We start from the raw sequence: 17,290 nt of genomic DNA, 5'->3' as shown, positions 1-17,290 counted from the left end.
GGCTGATCAAGTTGATGTCCTTCCTGATGGCAAAGAGGAACACATTAACTTGTTTCACACTTCAGTCTCCGAAGTGAGTCGGGGAAATGAAAAATGACATTGTTCTCCCCTTCCACTGCGCCATGCACAACTCAAATGTAGCTTTCCATTTAGGTGATCGCTGAGGAATTGTCTGGCAATGATGACTACGTTGAACTTTCATTCAGTGCACGGAAATTGGATGACAAGGTAAGCTGCTTGATATTAACCTTTCTGAAAGATATAAGAATGCCTGCAAATATAACCTGATGAGATTTTCCATGGCAGATATTTTTTTACCTTGTGTTATTAAACCCATCAGGGTTTTCAGATGAACATTCACAATGAGGCTTTCCTCGAGTTGCAAAGTAATTAAAAAAAAAAAGAAAAACTCAACAGAAACTAATTAAAACCAAGACAAGTTAATTACACTACAACCAAGACAATTTAATTATGTAAAATGCCACAGATCAGAAGTGTTTAGAGAAGTGAACTTTCTGTGAGTAGTCAATGATGTTATCATTGAGGTTTCCTAAAATACAGCTGGAAAACTTTGTAACAGCTCAGTCATTATGCACATTTTGTTCAATAAAATGCAGCTCAAATGGGAGAAAAAGACTTGCATATTTGTTAAAAACTTTTTCCCTCTTTAGGAAGAAAACTTTCTACTGGCTCAAACACTACTCAACATTATAAGGAATACCTCTTTCTGAAAGTATCTGTTACTGTTTAGCAATTTACATATAAGAGCCTCAACTCACAGCCCAAGAAAACCTGATGGCTGTTTGTACCACTCTCTGTTACTTCAGTGTGATAGCAGGCATAGAATACTTTGAGGTACATGGTCCCTTCTTATATATGAAGGTGCTTCTAATTAGAAGCACATGGCAGAAATATATAAAGGTTTAGGATTGTGATGCCCCAAGTGTGATCTTGGAAACATCTGATGTGAGAGCAGCTTAAAATCTAATCAGTGAGACTACTTTTGGATACATATACATCAGGTTTTCAAAATCAGGTTGTAACTTATGAAAATATTTTCAGTTGAAACTACCAGAAAATCTCAAGCAAGCAGAAAGTACACAGAAAGATAAATAGTACTGGCATATAACTTTAAAATAAACTTTATAAAATTTATAAAATTTTACTGTGCTCAGGATCATTAACAGTCATAAACGATCAGGACCTGAATTTACTTCTTATCTGAAAGATAAATTACTTTCCTCTATCAGAATTGCTGGAGTGTGAGTAGTTTTGAACTGCATAATTTATTTAGGTGTCAAAATGTAAATTTAACAACATTTCTTTAGACAGATATCTTTAGAGGTAATTCCCAAACTTGTACACAGGTTTCTTCCTGTTCCACACGCTGTCACATCTAGGAAAAAGGAGAGGAAATAAACAACATAATAACACTCCACTTAGTTATTTCTTTTCCAACAAACGCAAAATGCAGTCTGCTTTAATTACTAGGATTGCTTCTAACTCTTGTTGGTAAAAATTAAAAGGATACTGCCAGAGTGCAGTTCTGAGTCAGGTCAGTGTTGTCTGGGCAACAGTTTTAGAGTGATTGGAACATTTTATGGGGATAAAGTGAGAAGGATCAGTTTGAAATATTGCAACAGTATTGTCATTCTTGTCATTTTAACATGTCCAGTCAAGGTGGGCTTCATCTAATAAAGAATTCTTGGATGATGCAGTGTGCAAGTCAAGCAATGACTCATCGTGTTTTGTCTGAATCAAAACTCCTGTCTCCAACTGATGAAAATCTCTGGAAATCTATTGCATTGAAAGAAGCCTTTAAATTTTCTCCAGCTAAAGATGTAGCTCAATACCTGGCTGAACATTGATTTACTTCCTCTATAAGAAAAATGTAAGGCTTATAATGAACTTTGACAACATTAGATGCAAGGCACTATTAGTAATTATTTTTAGTAAGGCTTGAGATTACTTAAATTTCATAGTTCAGACTTTGGTGAAGAAGAATGTCACAAAAAGGAAAAAATAATCAAAGAGTTGAGAAGAACCCATTTTGTAAAATCCTCAGCATGGTTTTGCATGCCTCTCTCCATTCAGAGAAGTGAACACCTGGGTAAAGATAGACCATCAGAGAATCAAACTGAGGGTTGAAACTGGCCTTGGAATCTCCTGAAAAACAGAGGAAGCTTCTGGAAGCAGTCACATGTGCTCTGATACCTTTGTAAGCCCTGGGGTTGCTGCACTGGTAGCTGTGGGAGTGGCAGAAGACAAGTAGAATCCTAATGCCTCACCACCTGTGGAAAAAGGAAGGGGTGGGGGAATGTCATGCATGTGCTCTTAGGATAAAAACAAAAATAAATTCTTTCCATGCACTGCTATTTTGAATGGACAGGAATATTCTTCCTTGATCCCTTACAGCAGATCCTTGAAAGTGGATCCAAATTGGGTCCTTAAGTGTATGTATTTCCTACACTAAGGAAAAATACGTGAACAATTTTTGGAAAATTAAAAAAAAAAATGCTGATAAGATTTAACAGGCAGGATATGTTTGTTGCATGTTTTTACTCTCCTGACATAACGCTGCAAGAATTTTAGAGAAGCTACAAAAGAAAGCCTAATATTTTTTTCCTACAGGAGTGGCTGAAACATTCAGTGAAAAATTATAGGAAAATTACAGATATGACAGCTTCCTTTAGTTAACTGACTTTAGCAGAAATAACAGGTATATTTTTTATTACAGTGCTTATTTGGAAGGTATAACTGCTTTTTCATGTTTTATTGAAGCCCTGTCAGCTCAAATGGCACATCTTTGTTTCAAGAGATCCACTGAGAACACTTTACTGTGGAACAATAACTTTCGGAAGGATTTTATTGCATTAATAGCTGTGTCACAATTACCATAACAAGCAGCTATGTTTTTTATGATAGCTATAATGAATTATGAGCACTGAGGCAGGCAAGCTGCTTCTCCTGTTCTGAGAGAAGCAGTTACCATTGTTTGGGAAAGATTATCCAGAAAATATCTACAAAATACAAGCTAATACGCTTTTTTATATAGTTTCCTGGTATTAAACTACTAACAAAAAAACCCTCCTCAAATGCCCTGTTTAGCTGTTGAATAGTATTCAAAATTTTAGGTTTATGGCTGTGTCAACCCTTTGTTAAGGGACATTTGACTTGATCCCCAGTCCTGAATTTTAATAAGTGTTGTGCTCTGAAAATTAATCTACTAAAAATATGTCAAAGTAGGTGGTTAGAAACAGATATATCTAAATATTTTAAGTTTAGGCCATGTCCTTGTGTTATTACTGTGTAACTGCTGCACATACTGAAAGATGTGCATTATACCACTAGCAAATAGATCACATTAATCATTTAAATATTATTAAAATAGCACAATATATTGCAGCTATTCTTCTTTCAGAGGATATTCTTGGGGGATAATGCAAAGCTATTAGATTCAGCGTAACAACCAAAAAATGTTAATTGTGAAAGCAAATGTTTCTTTAGCTTATCAGTTCTACTTATTGCTAAGCACTTCCAATATAGAAGGATTTTTTTTGTTTGTACCTCAGTTCTGAAAGTAATTATGCCTTGTCTTTGCAGTGGAGGGGGAGTAATATAAACCACCATCCAGCATTAAAATCTTTCTTTTTATATGGTATTATATTGGTAGTTAAAACCAGATATTAAAAATTATTTCCTTTGTGCTGATGTGCTGTTTTACCTTTATGATACTTAGGTAGGAATTATACTGTATTTTGAGCCTTCAATGAAATCTTGGCTTCCTTTCTGAATTCTTTGGTACTCCAAGGTGCATTCTTTGGATGTATTGTTTTGAGGGTGTTAGTTTGGTTTTTTGTTGGTTTTTTTTTTTCCAAATAACTTATCAAATTTGTGTTTGTTTAAGAAACCCTTAACATTAAGCTTTTACTCAGCTTCAATCAGAATGCTTGTGTGTGGGAAGAGGCAGCTCAATCTTTCTTAACCCTTTGCACTCTGGATTTTGTGCCACTGTGATTAAACCAGCACTGTCTCTCTCTTCTTGTTCTCTTTGCTGTACACTGGTAATCTGGCAGAATTTGATAATGAAAACCCTCTGTATACTAGCAAGTCCAAATTTTGAGTGGAGTCCAGATACTAAATCTGCATCAGGGCCTTGAGGTAAACTCCAGAGTTACTTGATTGATTTTTGCACTGGTTTTATAGAGTTTAGCATGAAATGTCCTGTTTACCATGTAGGTGGAACAAACAGCCAAGCATACAGCTTTGTTGTTCCACGCTCCCCATGACAAGATTCAACAAGTAAATCTTCACATGCTTTGCATCAGTTGTTAAATGGGCCACTTAGCTTCCTCTAGAAAGTAAAAAAGCAGATCAATGGCTAAACAGCATTCTCATCACAACATTTTGTCATTTTTAGGGGATGACAAGACTTTAGTTTTGGTTCCTTGAGCTTTGCCCAAGGCTTTGTGGTCCATAGGGACTCATTTTCTTTGCTAGACGTTTAAATTCAGGTGTCCGTTTTCAAAGCCCTGAATTCTTTGTTTGTTTTGAACTGGTGGAATTGTAAAAATGCCTTAAAAATAAATTTTCTGAAGCCTAGACTTTGGCTATCATCCTATCCAAAGTTGTTCCCAAACCAATGGCATTGCAGCTAATAAAAAATGAGTATGGTAGACATTTGGTGAGGAGAAATTCGTAGAATTATATATATTAGAGTAATTTTTACTCTAACACTATCATAGAAATGCTTGGCTACTGAACAGAATTTCTCACTTCCCCAGACTGACATGGGGGTGTGTGATTTTGGATATGTCCTATAGAGAAGAATAATATTCATATGCACAAAGTTAATCATGTGGCTCTTTTCAAGAAGAAAATTAAGAAGGGAATGGAAACTACAGGAAATGGACTTAGTGCTTTTAAATCCTGCTCTTTCAGCATGGCACAGTTAGAAATTGGAAGCCTTCCCCCTTCTGGGTTAATAGCCAGTTACTCTTCTCCCCTCCCCACCTCCCTCCACCAGCCAGCATGTCCAGAATAAATGAGATGTTGAAACAAAAGAGCCTGTGGCCAAACTGAAACAGCACCATAGAAAACAACTTAATTTAGGTTTGTATAAGAAAGTTCAGGGTTGTTAGCTGGATACAAGACTAGAAGGTGTTCTACAGTGTGTGAATGTGAACCTCACTGTCTGTCACAGATTTGCCTGGAGATAGCAAGTTATTTCCTGCATTACCCTGCCCTGTTTGTCATCTTAGCATGGGCCATGTTACCATACCCTGAAGAGGACTTGCTTCTCTAACCACCTCTAATCCATTTTTACAGTACTTGTGTTAGTTGATAGCATCCCAATTGGCCCAGTTTGGCCAATTAACTTCTGTTTTGAGAGGGTATGTGAACAGTGTGAAATTCAACCCCAGTGTGGGAATATGCTTCCAAGTACAATGCATTAGGAGACTGGTATCAAAAGACAAATGGGTATGGAGACAGAAAGAAACTACCTAGGTGGATGATGCAGATAATGCTCAGGAAACTGGGCTGAGTGTAAGACAGGAAGAGATTGTAAAAGGACATTTTGTGGTTTTGCATGCCATGATTAAATAGTCAAAATGAGAACAATAACAGTACCACAGAAATCCTTGTGAGACAAGGACAAGAATTAAGTATTGCTGAGAAACACGAAGAGGTCTCACTAAAACTACTCTTGTTCTTCATTAGCAGGCACAATGCATTGTGCCTGAAAAGCTCAAAGGAAAAGAAGCCTGAAGAGTAACCCGTCCTATCTTGTTTTAGGATTTTTTCAGCAAATCTGATCCTTTTCTGGAGATTTTTCGGGTGAATGATGATGCAACCCAACAACTTGTTCACAGGACTGAGGTAAGGAATAGAGTTGAGTTTCTTTCTTGCTTTTCAAGGACACAGATGGTCTGTGAGGAGGCATAGTTTATGCTTCCCATGTCACAAAGGGAAGTGGTTTAAATGTAGGTGTGCAAACACCCACACTTAGAAACATTTTCTAGTCTTACACTGTAGTGTAATTATTAACTAATGGATATCAGGTCTTGACTTACGAGATAACTCTGGAGATAACTCTGTTGGAAGATCAGGAGATAGAAATACTAGATTTAGCCAAACCCAGGCTACAGACTGTATCATATTTTCCCGTTAATGCTATATTGCTTCTTCCTCACCTCCTCCCAGGTTGCTGGTGCTAAAGGGCTTGTAATCTGGTGCTTTACATTTGTTTCTTATCACCCAGTGTCATTACTGTTCCATGGTAATGACTGGCACGGTCTTAGAAAAGCAGCATTTAGGTGTATGGGGTGGGGCTGTGGCAGGTGTTAGGGGTTATAAACCTCTTATGGATTCAATGGAGTTTCCCTAGCAAGGCAAACAGTGTGGTTGTAGATTGATGTTGCCCATCCCCATTGCCCAGTCCTGCATGTCTTCCTTTGCTTCCAGTTCAGTTCTACAACCTTTCCCTTGTGAATTGTCTCCCACTGAGGTGTGGCAGTGCTGGAGCAATGTCTGTAGCATCATCTGTGGGTATGCATGGCTCCATTTTTCCACTCATGCTCCTTTTTGGGGGCTTTCCAGAGGAAGAGTGTTGGAAACTGTTGGTTGCTCAAGGACTCATATCTCATTGGTTGAAAACTCTGAAAACTCCAGCTGAGCTCTGCTTTCTTCTCTTACTGGTGAATGTACTGTATTGAGAATTGTGGCCCTTGTTAGCATTCTGCTGAGAGATGTGGAAATGTTAAGGGTTCTCTTCTTTTCATTTACAGGTTGTGATGAATAACTTAAATCCAGCATGGAAGACTTTTAAAGTGTCTGTAAATTCTCTGTGCAGTGGAGACCAGGATCGCAGGCTAAAGGTCAGAATTCCTACTTTTTAAATAGTTTTACTCACAGGAAACAAAATTTGGTCTCTCTTTTTCAACTGTAGATTGCTATTCTGCACTTCCCTCTTATTTGATGGAAAAGATGATCACACAGTTGCATTATGATTACCATAATCAAATTAAGGATGCAGAGAAGTGGTAATCCACTGTAATCAGTGGATTATGCTCTACAGTAATCTGCTCTCTCTATTTCTTACAGTAACCTCAAAAAATTATGGGGCTGTTTTCCCCAATCAGTTGGATAATTTAAATCCAGCATCATTTAACTGGTGAAAGTATACTCAAGGGAAGAGGCAGCCCTACCACAGTTTTAACTACTATTTCCTCACTTCTGTATCTGGAGACCTTCTGTAAAAGAAACACTGAAACATGAGATTTGTTATTATATTTCAAGAATAGGATAGCCACAAAAAGACATGTGCCATAGTAATGGAAGTGGTTCTAGTTGGCAGGAAGAGATAGTTTGGAACCTGGAGCTTTGTGTAGAAAAAATCATCTTCTTTTTTGCTAATTTGGCTTAAATCAAGACTTTATCCAATTGTTTGTGTCTTCTGACCAGGTTTAAGGCTAATACTAAGTTTAAAAACATCTAACAAAGAGCATGGGTCCCCACTGTCTATTCAGACTCTTAGACATGATGAAAGGATATTGGACCCAAAAGTATGACTTTTTTATTATTATTATTATTATTATTATTATTATGCCAAATTACTTAATAGAATTTTATTTTGTACTTGCAAGAATTTCTTCTTTCATCATTATAGCTGCAAAACCCTTCAGAAGAGAAGGGGTGGTGTTGTTTTTCACTCATTACCTTCTGCAGGATGTACTATGCAGATAGAAAAAAAATGCTGATGTGAATATGTTACAATGCACATCACATATGTATGGAAAGAGTAAAAAAGCAGTCTTGTGAATGCTTGGATTCACAAAACTAGCCCTGTTATTATGGAACAACATATAAATTTGAGGCAAGAGATGGATCAGATTTCTGCTACTGAAATGAAAAGCAGAATTAGTGCAGTGCTGCCTTCATCATATTGTATACATGTGGTCTTTAAATCACTTAGGTGAGAAAACTTAGGAAGAGAAGCAAACAAAATAGGAAGTCTAGAATGTGAGAACAACTGGCAAGTCCATAAGGGTAGAGGAATGATGTTCCACAGGGAGAAAAATGCTTTTATCTCTGAAACTGAGGTGAGAAGGTATAAGAAAGGCTCAGATTTCAGTGTGGGCAGAAAAAGATGGGTCTGGAAATAAAGGTGGTCTTTTGAGCTATCAGCAAAGACAGTAGTCAAAATTGTTTGCAGATGAACTGCCAAAAGACGGGCTGAAAAGGGAGGAGAGGAAAAAGTGTAGTCCCTTAGGACTGCCTGTGGAGAAGATGAGGGGAAAGTCAGTGAAAGAGTGGCTGAAGAAGAAAACCAGAGCAAACAGGATTTATGAACCTACTGAGAATTTTCAAGACAGTCTTTTTTCCCCCTCTTTTTTGGGAAAAATTTTCGTGTTTTTCGTTTGTGTATGCAAATGTTTGCAGCTCTGCTTTAGATATCCAAGTATTTGCCTGAGGCTACAGTTCAACCATTTGCAGAAAAGCTAAAAGCACTAAGATTTGCATCAGATCATTCATGAGTACAGGAATATTTTAAAATTAATTATGGCTGTAAAATAAGAAAAAAGCTTGATATTTACTTCAAATTCAACTTTTGGTGGTTGTAAGATAAGACTGTTATGGTAGAGCCTCCACCCAAATCACTTGTATTTGAGAGATAGCATATATTACTTGTCAGATAATTATTTGCTTCTTTTCTGTATGGTCTATAACCTAGGAATTGGATTGCAGCTAGGACAGAAGAGTGAAAATGATAAGAATTAGAGATAGGAAGTGTTTGTGACTGGTCTAGCACTGTATGAATGTTTATACTTTGATTTACTTTGATTTTACTTTGATTGACTAAGCATTCTACTCTGCGTTACCATATTTTGGAAAATTTGACTTCAGTTGCTTTGTTTCACTTCATAAAGTATATAGCAATATGTTGCTGCTGAGTGTTGGAAGAGTTCCCTGTGCCTTATTTAACATGGGGGAGATTCAGTGTATTCCAGCTGCCTTGCTGAGCACCAGCTTCTTGCCAAGATTGTTTGATCACTGTGAACAGTAATTGCATAAGGCTGGGTAGTTTTGCATCTCTTCCTGCTGTTAGTTTTTAACATACTCTGAAAGCGTTAACTAAGTTAAGGCTTAAAGAGGCACCAGAAGGGCTCGGAGGGAGCTATCATCTTGTGGAAATTCTTAACTGCAGAGACCTTGCAATTGTGCCTACCTTTGTTTTACCCCTGTAGGCTATATGGAAGCCTGACCCTTCATCTGTGCCACTGAATTCACACGGGTACTGATCTTAGAATTCAGATTTTTACTTTTTTTTAAATGGGTAATAAGGATTAATATGGGAAAAGTAACCTAAAACAACTCACAGAATGTTCAACTTACAGGAAGCTTGCTCTTCGTAAGTCTTGCACTCCAAGCAGTCTTTGCATTGTCTGGGCATTTGAAACTTTCTGGTTTAAAATGTCTGTTTAGAAAGATAAGATGAGCAAGGTCACTAAAATCAAAGCAACCAATAGTTATGGTCTGCCAAAAGTCCTTTGCTAGCATTCTTTATGAAGTCTGTTAATTTGAATTCCTTACGGGCTTTTAAAGAAAAAACTAATTTTGCTTTATTTAGCTGTGGTGCAGAGAATAATGAACATTTTATTCCTCTTAGGACATGTTGTAAAACTTTATTACAATTATTGCTGCTCTAGGTTTTATTATGAAAAGTATATATTAGATTTATGAATCTACTGAGCTTTTCTTCCCAGACTCTGAACCATCCAAGAAGTCAGGTCACACTTCAGTGCCAATCATACCTTCTTTTAATGCCAACAGGACAGACAATTAGTGTATGCGTTGAAGTGAACAAAATACCTCTTTGATCCAAAAGTAGTGCATTGCTTTTCTAATACGTAAAGATTTTCAAATCACAACAGTAACCACTGACAAATCTGAGTGAGGATTGTACTCCTTCTGAGGACAGGTTTTATCCTAGTCTGTTGTGCTGAAAGTCACGTAAATTGTGAAACTTTGGCATTCAAATCCATTTTCAGCATGAGAATTATGTTGCCGTCAAAGGTTTATCTGAAATACAAGATTGTATTGTGGCTGCTTTCTGGTAGGGATCATCTACTGCCCACCCATTCTAATAGTTGCAAGGTTCTTCTTTTTCTAGAGAAGTCCTGGTAATGTATGCAGAAAAACAATCTCTTTCTGTTTTGGTATTAGGTGCTATAATACTTGGGAAATAAATTACTAACAAGGTGCTTGTTAGGCAAAGGCTAAACAGGGCATATGACATACAGTAATTCTATCTCCTGCTGAGGTTGTATGGAGAACCTCCCCAAATGAAGTTCTGTTCACAAGGAAAAGTAGGAACTGAGGCCAAAAAAAAGCTGAAATAAAAAAGTTGCTGAGGTGAACTGGTAAGCTGCTAGGAGAGCGGGAAGCACATGTCATATTTGTATAGAAACCCCTTTCCATCTTCCACCTATGCAGGGGAAATTTTCAAAAGAAGCAAGTCCATTAGATATTTTTCTACCTTTCAAAAATCTGTATGTTGCAACTACATCATTGCTGTCAGTTTGTTTATTGCTTCATCCCTGCGTGACCCAGATTACAGGTGATGCTCACCATGAAATTGGTGCATGTGCAGTTGTGAGTGGGACATGCAGCCGTGGTTGCCAGGGCTGTTCCATACACTGGGTTGTGAGCCCTTTCTCTGTGTGTATGGATGGCTCTTTGCAGCCTGAAGCCTCCAGACACTGCTGTTGTTTTCTCTTGGTATCATGCCTCTTCCTGTGCACTCCTAATGTGGTTAAAACTTGATTCTCCCACTCTTCTCTGTTTTCTTTTATGCCCAGTTGACTTCCTTCACTCTGTCCATCTGATCTGTTGGAGTACCTGTGTCTTAGCACAGCAATTGTTTGGGTTTCTGGTGAGGAGTCTATTTCCATGTGCTTGTAAGCTGCAGTGTACCTATGATGGTCTTAGTCCCAGCAAGGTGCATTCAGGACTTCAAAGGTCATTTTCAATTTATTTCCATACTAAGATCTTGATAAATAGGTCCCTTTCCAATGTGAATTTTCACAGACTGAGAATTTTCCATATTTTTTGGTAGGTCATTGTTTACAAGGTCTTCTTGAGAGACCTGCATTTTGCTTAAATTAGTAATCTATGCACTTGCTTCTGCCTTTTTGATACTATTATGCAATGTGAACCTCATTACAAAATTAATAAAAGAAGCTCCACAGCTTACAAGAAAGATCTTGACATTATTCTGGATGTAAATAAATAATCACTTTATTTTAATTTTAAAAATTAAAATCATTACATGAAAATTTGTTATTAATACCATAATCTCTTCCCCAGTGTCGGCTGTGGCAATTTTGGGGATGAAATGCTGGGTCTTTTTCAGACAGTTGTAACCTTCTGTTTCCTTTTGATTTCTTAAAAGTGTTGACTCTTTCATGCAAAATGATGGATCATTATGGGAAGAAATTGTTTCTTATAGATTGTCTGCCCCATTCTGAGTTAAGGAAAAGCAAATAGCAGTGGCTATTTTGATATTCTCTGAGTTATTGCTGCTGTGTTCTCTAGATCAATAAGTTTTCAGTGACCTTTAACACTTGACTACAGCTCTGTTTATGCAGGTATATTATAAACTGTAATCCTTTAATAAACCCTCAGCATCTCTGAAAGCCCCTAGTGAAAGCAGCTGAGCAGAACCTGTGAAGAAGACCAAGTAAAGCTTAAAATACAAAGAATAATATATTCAGATAAATACATTAGTACTTTAATTCTTTCACAGTTTAGCTGTCAGAGTGTTTGGAGCACTAGTATGGAAAGATACAGATTGTGGTCAACAGCAGTAATTTCTTCAGGATTTTAAAAAGCATGTGGCTTAAAGGGCAATTCAAGCAGTGTCAAATGATGATTAGACAGGCATGAACTGAAAGATTTTATACTGCTCCATAAGAGAATGCTCATTTATTGTTGCTGTTTTCTTTGGGCTTTTAATTCCATGTAGAAAGAGACTGGCACCAAGAACAAATTACAGCATAGGCTAGACTTGCTGGTTATTTACTTGATTGGGTGATTTCAGTCATACTTGATTAACTAAGCAGTTCTACATTTTCCCTTCAATTTGCTCACCAAATTAATGCCAACGGAGCCAATCATTCTCTGCTTGCATACCCTGGTGTTGTTGAAGAGATATTTGCAAATGGAGTTCTTCTTGTAGAAAATGTTCAAAAATAAGAAAGGGGGCTCAACCTTTACATGTCTTTAGTATGAACCAAAAGATACTTTTAAATTTCCTTTTCAGTAAGTTGTTTCCTTTTCATTAGGTCAAAGCATTTTCCTGGAATCTGTAAATAATTGCCTCACTCTTGGAGAATGTGGCTCTTTCTTTTTAGTTTGAATAATATTTATTTATTTATTAACCACTTCAAGGATGCTATTGTGTTGTGAGTTTTCAGCAGTTCTTCTAGAGCTAACTGTGCAGCTGATAATTTTGGATAATAAAAAGTTTCTTCTTGGTGCTGAAAAGAAAAAAAATAAGCTTAAATATTAGGATGAGGTGTATATTTAATAAGCAAAGAGAAATATTTATTTAAGTGCATACTGCTTCATGAACATAGGAGTTTTAATGCAGTCTTCAGAGAGAGTTTTGCATTATTTTGTGGGTTATTACAGAATTAAACAACACTGGGAAGGGGAGAGTCTGAGACCTTCTTGCATAAATACCATCAAACCTTCACTTCAAGTAAATGTTTCTTTTTCTTTCATATTCCCCTTGATTTGTCTGTGTGAGAGAGAGAAGTGTTACCACAGGCACTACAGTGATTATTAAAAACTTTAGGTGCTTATTCATAAGGTTTACAATGACTGTGGGGAATTTGCTGCAACCACTCACCCTGTTGTCTGTTTGGGTTAATCTGTAATTTAGCAATTGGCTTATCATAAAATGAGTGCCTCTTAATTCACTAATTACAGCAGTGTGTTTGGAACCCTGGTTTGTCTGAGTGTGTCTAGGACCGACGTGATCAATCTTCATAAACTCCATGCAGGTGGAATGTAAAACTTAAGATGACCCTTAAAACAAAACCGATTAACTCTATGTGTGTGTGGTCTCAGCTTACAGATTCCCTTTTATATCCTCTTGCCATTCCTTTGTTGTTTTCTTGATAAAGCAGCTGAAGATGCTGGGGAAGAAAATACCATGTTGCAGTCAAGATTTAGGAGAGAAAATTAGACTCAAGAAATGAGCTTGATCCTGTATCTGTTGGAGTCAAGTGAACTCATTCTGATGACTTCAATAACCACTAGTGTGTTCTCCATTATGGGAATAGCTGGATATATAGCAAATTAATTGTCAGATTAATTACTCTAGATTTGGGTTAACTGGTATTTGTGAAGTGCTTTGAAGATGAAAGAGCTCTCTAAATAACAAGTGTTGTCACAATAATTAAGGGTCCAAGTGAATTGCACAAGGAGACATCATCTGATATACCAGGGTTAAAAAGAAAAGATGTGATATTCACATTTTCAAGGGCCTGGGTGCTGAAAAAGATGATAGAAGGTGGTAGAAGGCTGAAGAGCTTGTATATTTAAATAAAATGGGTAGGGTAGCAAGGGACAGGAGTCTTTCTCCCATGCAGTGGTGTACTCTGACAGACCAAATTTCAGAGTTTACCCTGTAAAAAGAGATTTTTATTTTCTGTTCCTTACTTGAACTCCCAGTTCCGTGACCTTTCTAGTAGAAATGAAATTTCCCACTGACATTGCAAGGAGAATTCATAGTCTGAAACAAGGGCAGAGAGGACAACAAACAAAAATATTTTGTGTGAATATGTTTGTCTGATTAGGGGATCTGAGGAGTATTTTCTCTGTTTCACTTTTGCAAATAAGAGGATTGCCTCCAAATAATTTGTACATTGCATTTCTTGTGAGTTTCCTTCAAATTGCTTACTGCCTCCATGGCTCCATCCCACAACAAATAAATACAGTCTTTTACAGCTTTGCTATCCAAGTCATAAGTATGAAAAATATTTTGAAGGACTCTTTCTCATTTTTGAAACCAAGTTTTAATCCCCTGAAATGAATCAGAGGCTCCTATGAGTGCTGCTGACTGTAATCCAAATCAGAGGTCTGGTTCCTTCACAGGGGAATAGCTGATAGAGCACTAAATCCCATCCCTGGGACCATTTAAAATGAAACAAAGCACAGCCCTGGTAATGAGGATCATTGCATAATGGAGGGTGGGCATATGGGACACCAATTAATTAAATGACCTCTACATTCTTCCCAATTTTCGTATCTCTGTATTGATAGTGCATTGAACATCCTCACAGACCCCAGAATTAGCTCAGAGCTGCTTACTGTGTAAGTTTAGAAACAAGTGTTACCGTTTTGAATTAAAATAATAGAATGAAGCTCTGCTTTCACTAAAACAGATCAAAATTAGGCATAGCTGTAACCTTGTAAAGCAGCTGAATGCTGTAATGAGAGAATTTTAAGTCTTGCATATCATAAAGAAAATTCATCATTTTCATGCCTTTGTGTCTGTAGGACATTTTACTGTGTGACTTACAGCATCCCATGATATTAAAACTGGAAGTCTAGCCAGTTTTTTATATTCTTCTTTTCATTTCTTTCTGTTGAGATTGGAAAAAATAGAGAAGGCAATTTCTGGACAATCTCATTTCAGTCTCTTACAAAGTAGCAAAGCCTCACATTGGCTGACATATAATCAACTTACGAAGGCCTTTGGTTTCTTTCCAGATGTATTTTTTACTGTGTAAACTGAAAATTAGACACTCACGGAAACTCTTTCCTTGTGAAATCTTGTGATAAATGTAGTCTTTGCTATGAACTACGTACTTTAAACAGAAGGATTACCTTAAAATTCTACTCACAAATTGTATTTGATAGTTTATGTGCTAACATGCTGCTATGTAAAAATGGTTGGATGGTGCAGATAATAAAATATGTGTATTTTAAATTGTAGTACTCTTAGGGAACCTAGCAGAGTCAAATTTTAGGCAAAATAATACATTTGTTTAAAAAAAAAGCAGAAGTACCTTCAGGGGCCTAATTATAAGTTGTTTGTGATATTCAAAGCATCACTAGGGCAGAAATAGGTATTAAGTGTGTCTAAATGCACATATTTTAGAAGGTGTCTTATTACACAGTGGTTACTTGAAAAGTGTGAACTTTGTCTCACACTAAAAATATGTATTTAGCCCTTTTGTGTCTAGGGATCTCATCTAACATACATTCTGTTAAAATTTAGATCTGCATTTTTAGTTTGCCAAAAACATGTTTTCTCCCAGCTAGATGTAACACACATTTTGTAATGTGTAAGTGCATATGTATCATGTATATCCACCTTACATAATTAGTTATGTTTTGCAATAAAAATGCTTTATCTGCCTTCCCAAATCGAAGTTAGTTACCCTAAATTAATCATGGTTGTCGTGTATGCTTGTTCTCCCAATGATTTTGAAATTGCTCAGTGGCAGTGGTCTACAGGATTCCATGAAAAAAATCCACCCTCCTTGTGGTAATACTAGAAGAAACCATGGTTCTTGGTATCAGAGTCTCCAGTGTGTTTATGGAGAATTGTTTTTCTGTTAGTGTGCTACAGCTGCTTAAGCATGTCCGGGAAGTTTTGCCATAGTGTTTGCTCTCACGAGCTCAGAGCTTTGAGAGGGATCTGATGGTAGGATAAAGTTCCTTTGTAACACCTTTATCCCAGTACCCCTCAGACCAAAAGAAATCAAGAGCTGCTTGTTTGCCCGGGACGGTGGAGTTGTTTTAATGGCCTGCTCACCAGGAGCAATGCCACAGCTGTGCTCTTCAGGAAGCCTGGGAAGATGGTGTTCTCTTGGCCCTTCATCTGCTGACCTGCCACTGTGTCAGCCCCAGCTCTTGTGCTCTTCAGGGCCCCTCACTGACCAGCCAGCTGAGGCACAGAAATCCTTTCTCCTTTCCACTTAGCATTTTCCACCATGCTATTCATTGAAGTTTTGCTCAACAGAATTGTTCAAAGCTTGGTGTACTTAGTTGCTACTACAGAATGTCTCAAAGGATGTGCAAGCTGTTTTGAGCATGACTGCTTTGTGACCACAGAGATGTCTCGTGTCCTGAGCATGACAGCCACTGTATCTGTTTTGCCTGAGATTAGTAAAGTGACAGTGTTTCCTTTCATAAACATACTAATCCTTCCTCTCCTGAAAAGCACATTTATTGCCCATATATTAATTGCCCTTGAGTGGAAGAGAAGGTGAGTAATAATAGAAATAATCTCTCAGTAGTGTCAGTACAGACTGTTAAGTCCTCTAGTCTGCTTTTAGAAGAGGTGATATAAAAGGCTATGGCTGGCATGCTCCATACACTCCAAATTGCCTTGTCTGAAGTTACAATATAGGAATGGCAACAGCATCAGCAGTTGATTTCTTGGACAACTCTAGATATCAAATGCTTAAAGTTTGTTTAGCTCCACTAATCACCTCTTACATTGTTGACCATTACATTGCTAGCCTAGAGTTCCCACTGAGTTTTCTTATTGATTTTATTTCTAAGAAATTCCAGGATTTGCTGATAGCAATTATTTCTCCCTATGGTAGGAAAAGATAAAGAGGTAGGTCTGCAGTCATGCATGACTTGAGGGAAATGATGAGGGAATGGGTCGATGTTTTGTCCTTCAGGCACATGAATGTGAAAATCACTATGACCAGGCACAAAGGAAGCTCTCTTTTTATACAACACAATTCAGTGATGGAACAGGGATATTTTGTCAAAGGATGTTGGGAGGCCAAAATCTGTCAATATGCTAAAAATTTGAGTAGACAAGTTCATGAGTGATTATTGCATTCTGGCTAGCTTTTAACAGTATCTACTAAATACTCTTTCCAGCTTCACAAGAGTGCAAAGTTCTTCACTGCCAGTAACTGTGAAAATGTGGTGAAGTAAAGAGGAATATCCCTTTCTCTAGGTGTTCACTAGAATCTGACAGAAAGATGATACTGGTACCATGTACTTTTATTAATTTCTTGTGATGAATGCTTGGAGCTTTCAAAATTACATTTAAGCTTATTTTTCCACTGATTTTTGTTTTAAAAACCTTTAACTGATTAGGGCTTCATTATCTAAGAAACTGCATATTCATAGCAAGGTGATGTACATACTGCTAGTAGGTCATACTGCAACGATTTTTTTTCTGCTCCAGTAAAATTTTATGGAAAAGTAAATGGAGTATTTAGGACTGAAGTGTGTCTTGTTTGCT

General features: G+C 37.2%; 1 protein-coding gene across 1 annotated transcript in view; it reads left to right on the top strand.

The window, feature by feature from the left end:
* CPNE4 (copine 4) overlaps positions 1–17,290 on the top strand; it is a 184,206-nt gene that overhangs the window by 91,295 nt on the left and 75,621 nt on the right. The window contains exons 5-7 of the mRNA XM_062496747.1: positions 154–228; positions 5,797–5,880; positions 6,789–6,878. Of these exons, the coding sequence (XP_062352731.1) occupies positions 154–228; positions 5,797–5,880; positions 6,789–6,878 (249 nt within the window). The remainder of the gene's footprint in view (positions 1–153; positions 229–5,796; positions 5,881–6,788; positions 6,879–17,290) is intronic.

The sequence above is a fragment of the Cinclus cinclus genome, chromosome 1, assembly GCF_963662255.1.
Source record: "Cinclus cinclus chromosome 1, bCinCin1.1, whole genome shotgun sequence".
In the NCBI taxonomy this organism is placed as follows: Eukaryota; Metazoa; Chordata; class Aves; order Passeriformes; family Cinclidae; genus Cinclus; species Cinclus cinclus.
Note: the sequence above shows the minus strand (reverse complement) of the source record. Positions and strands in the feature narration are given on the sequence as shown.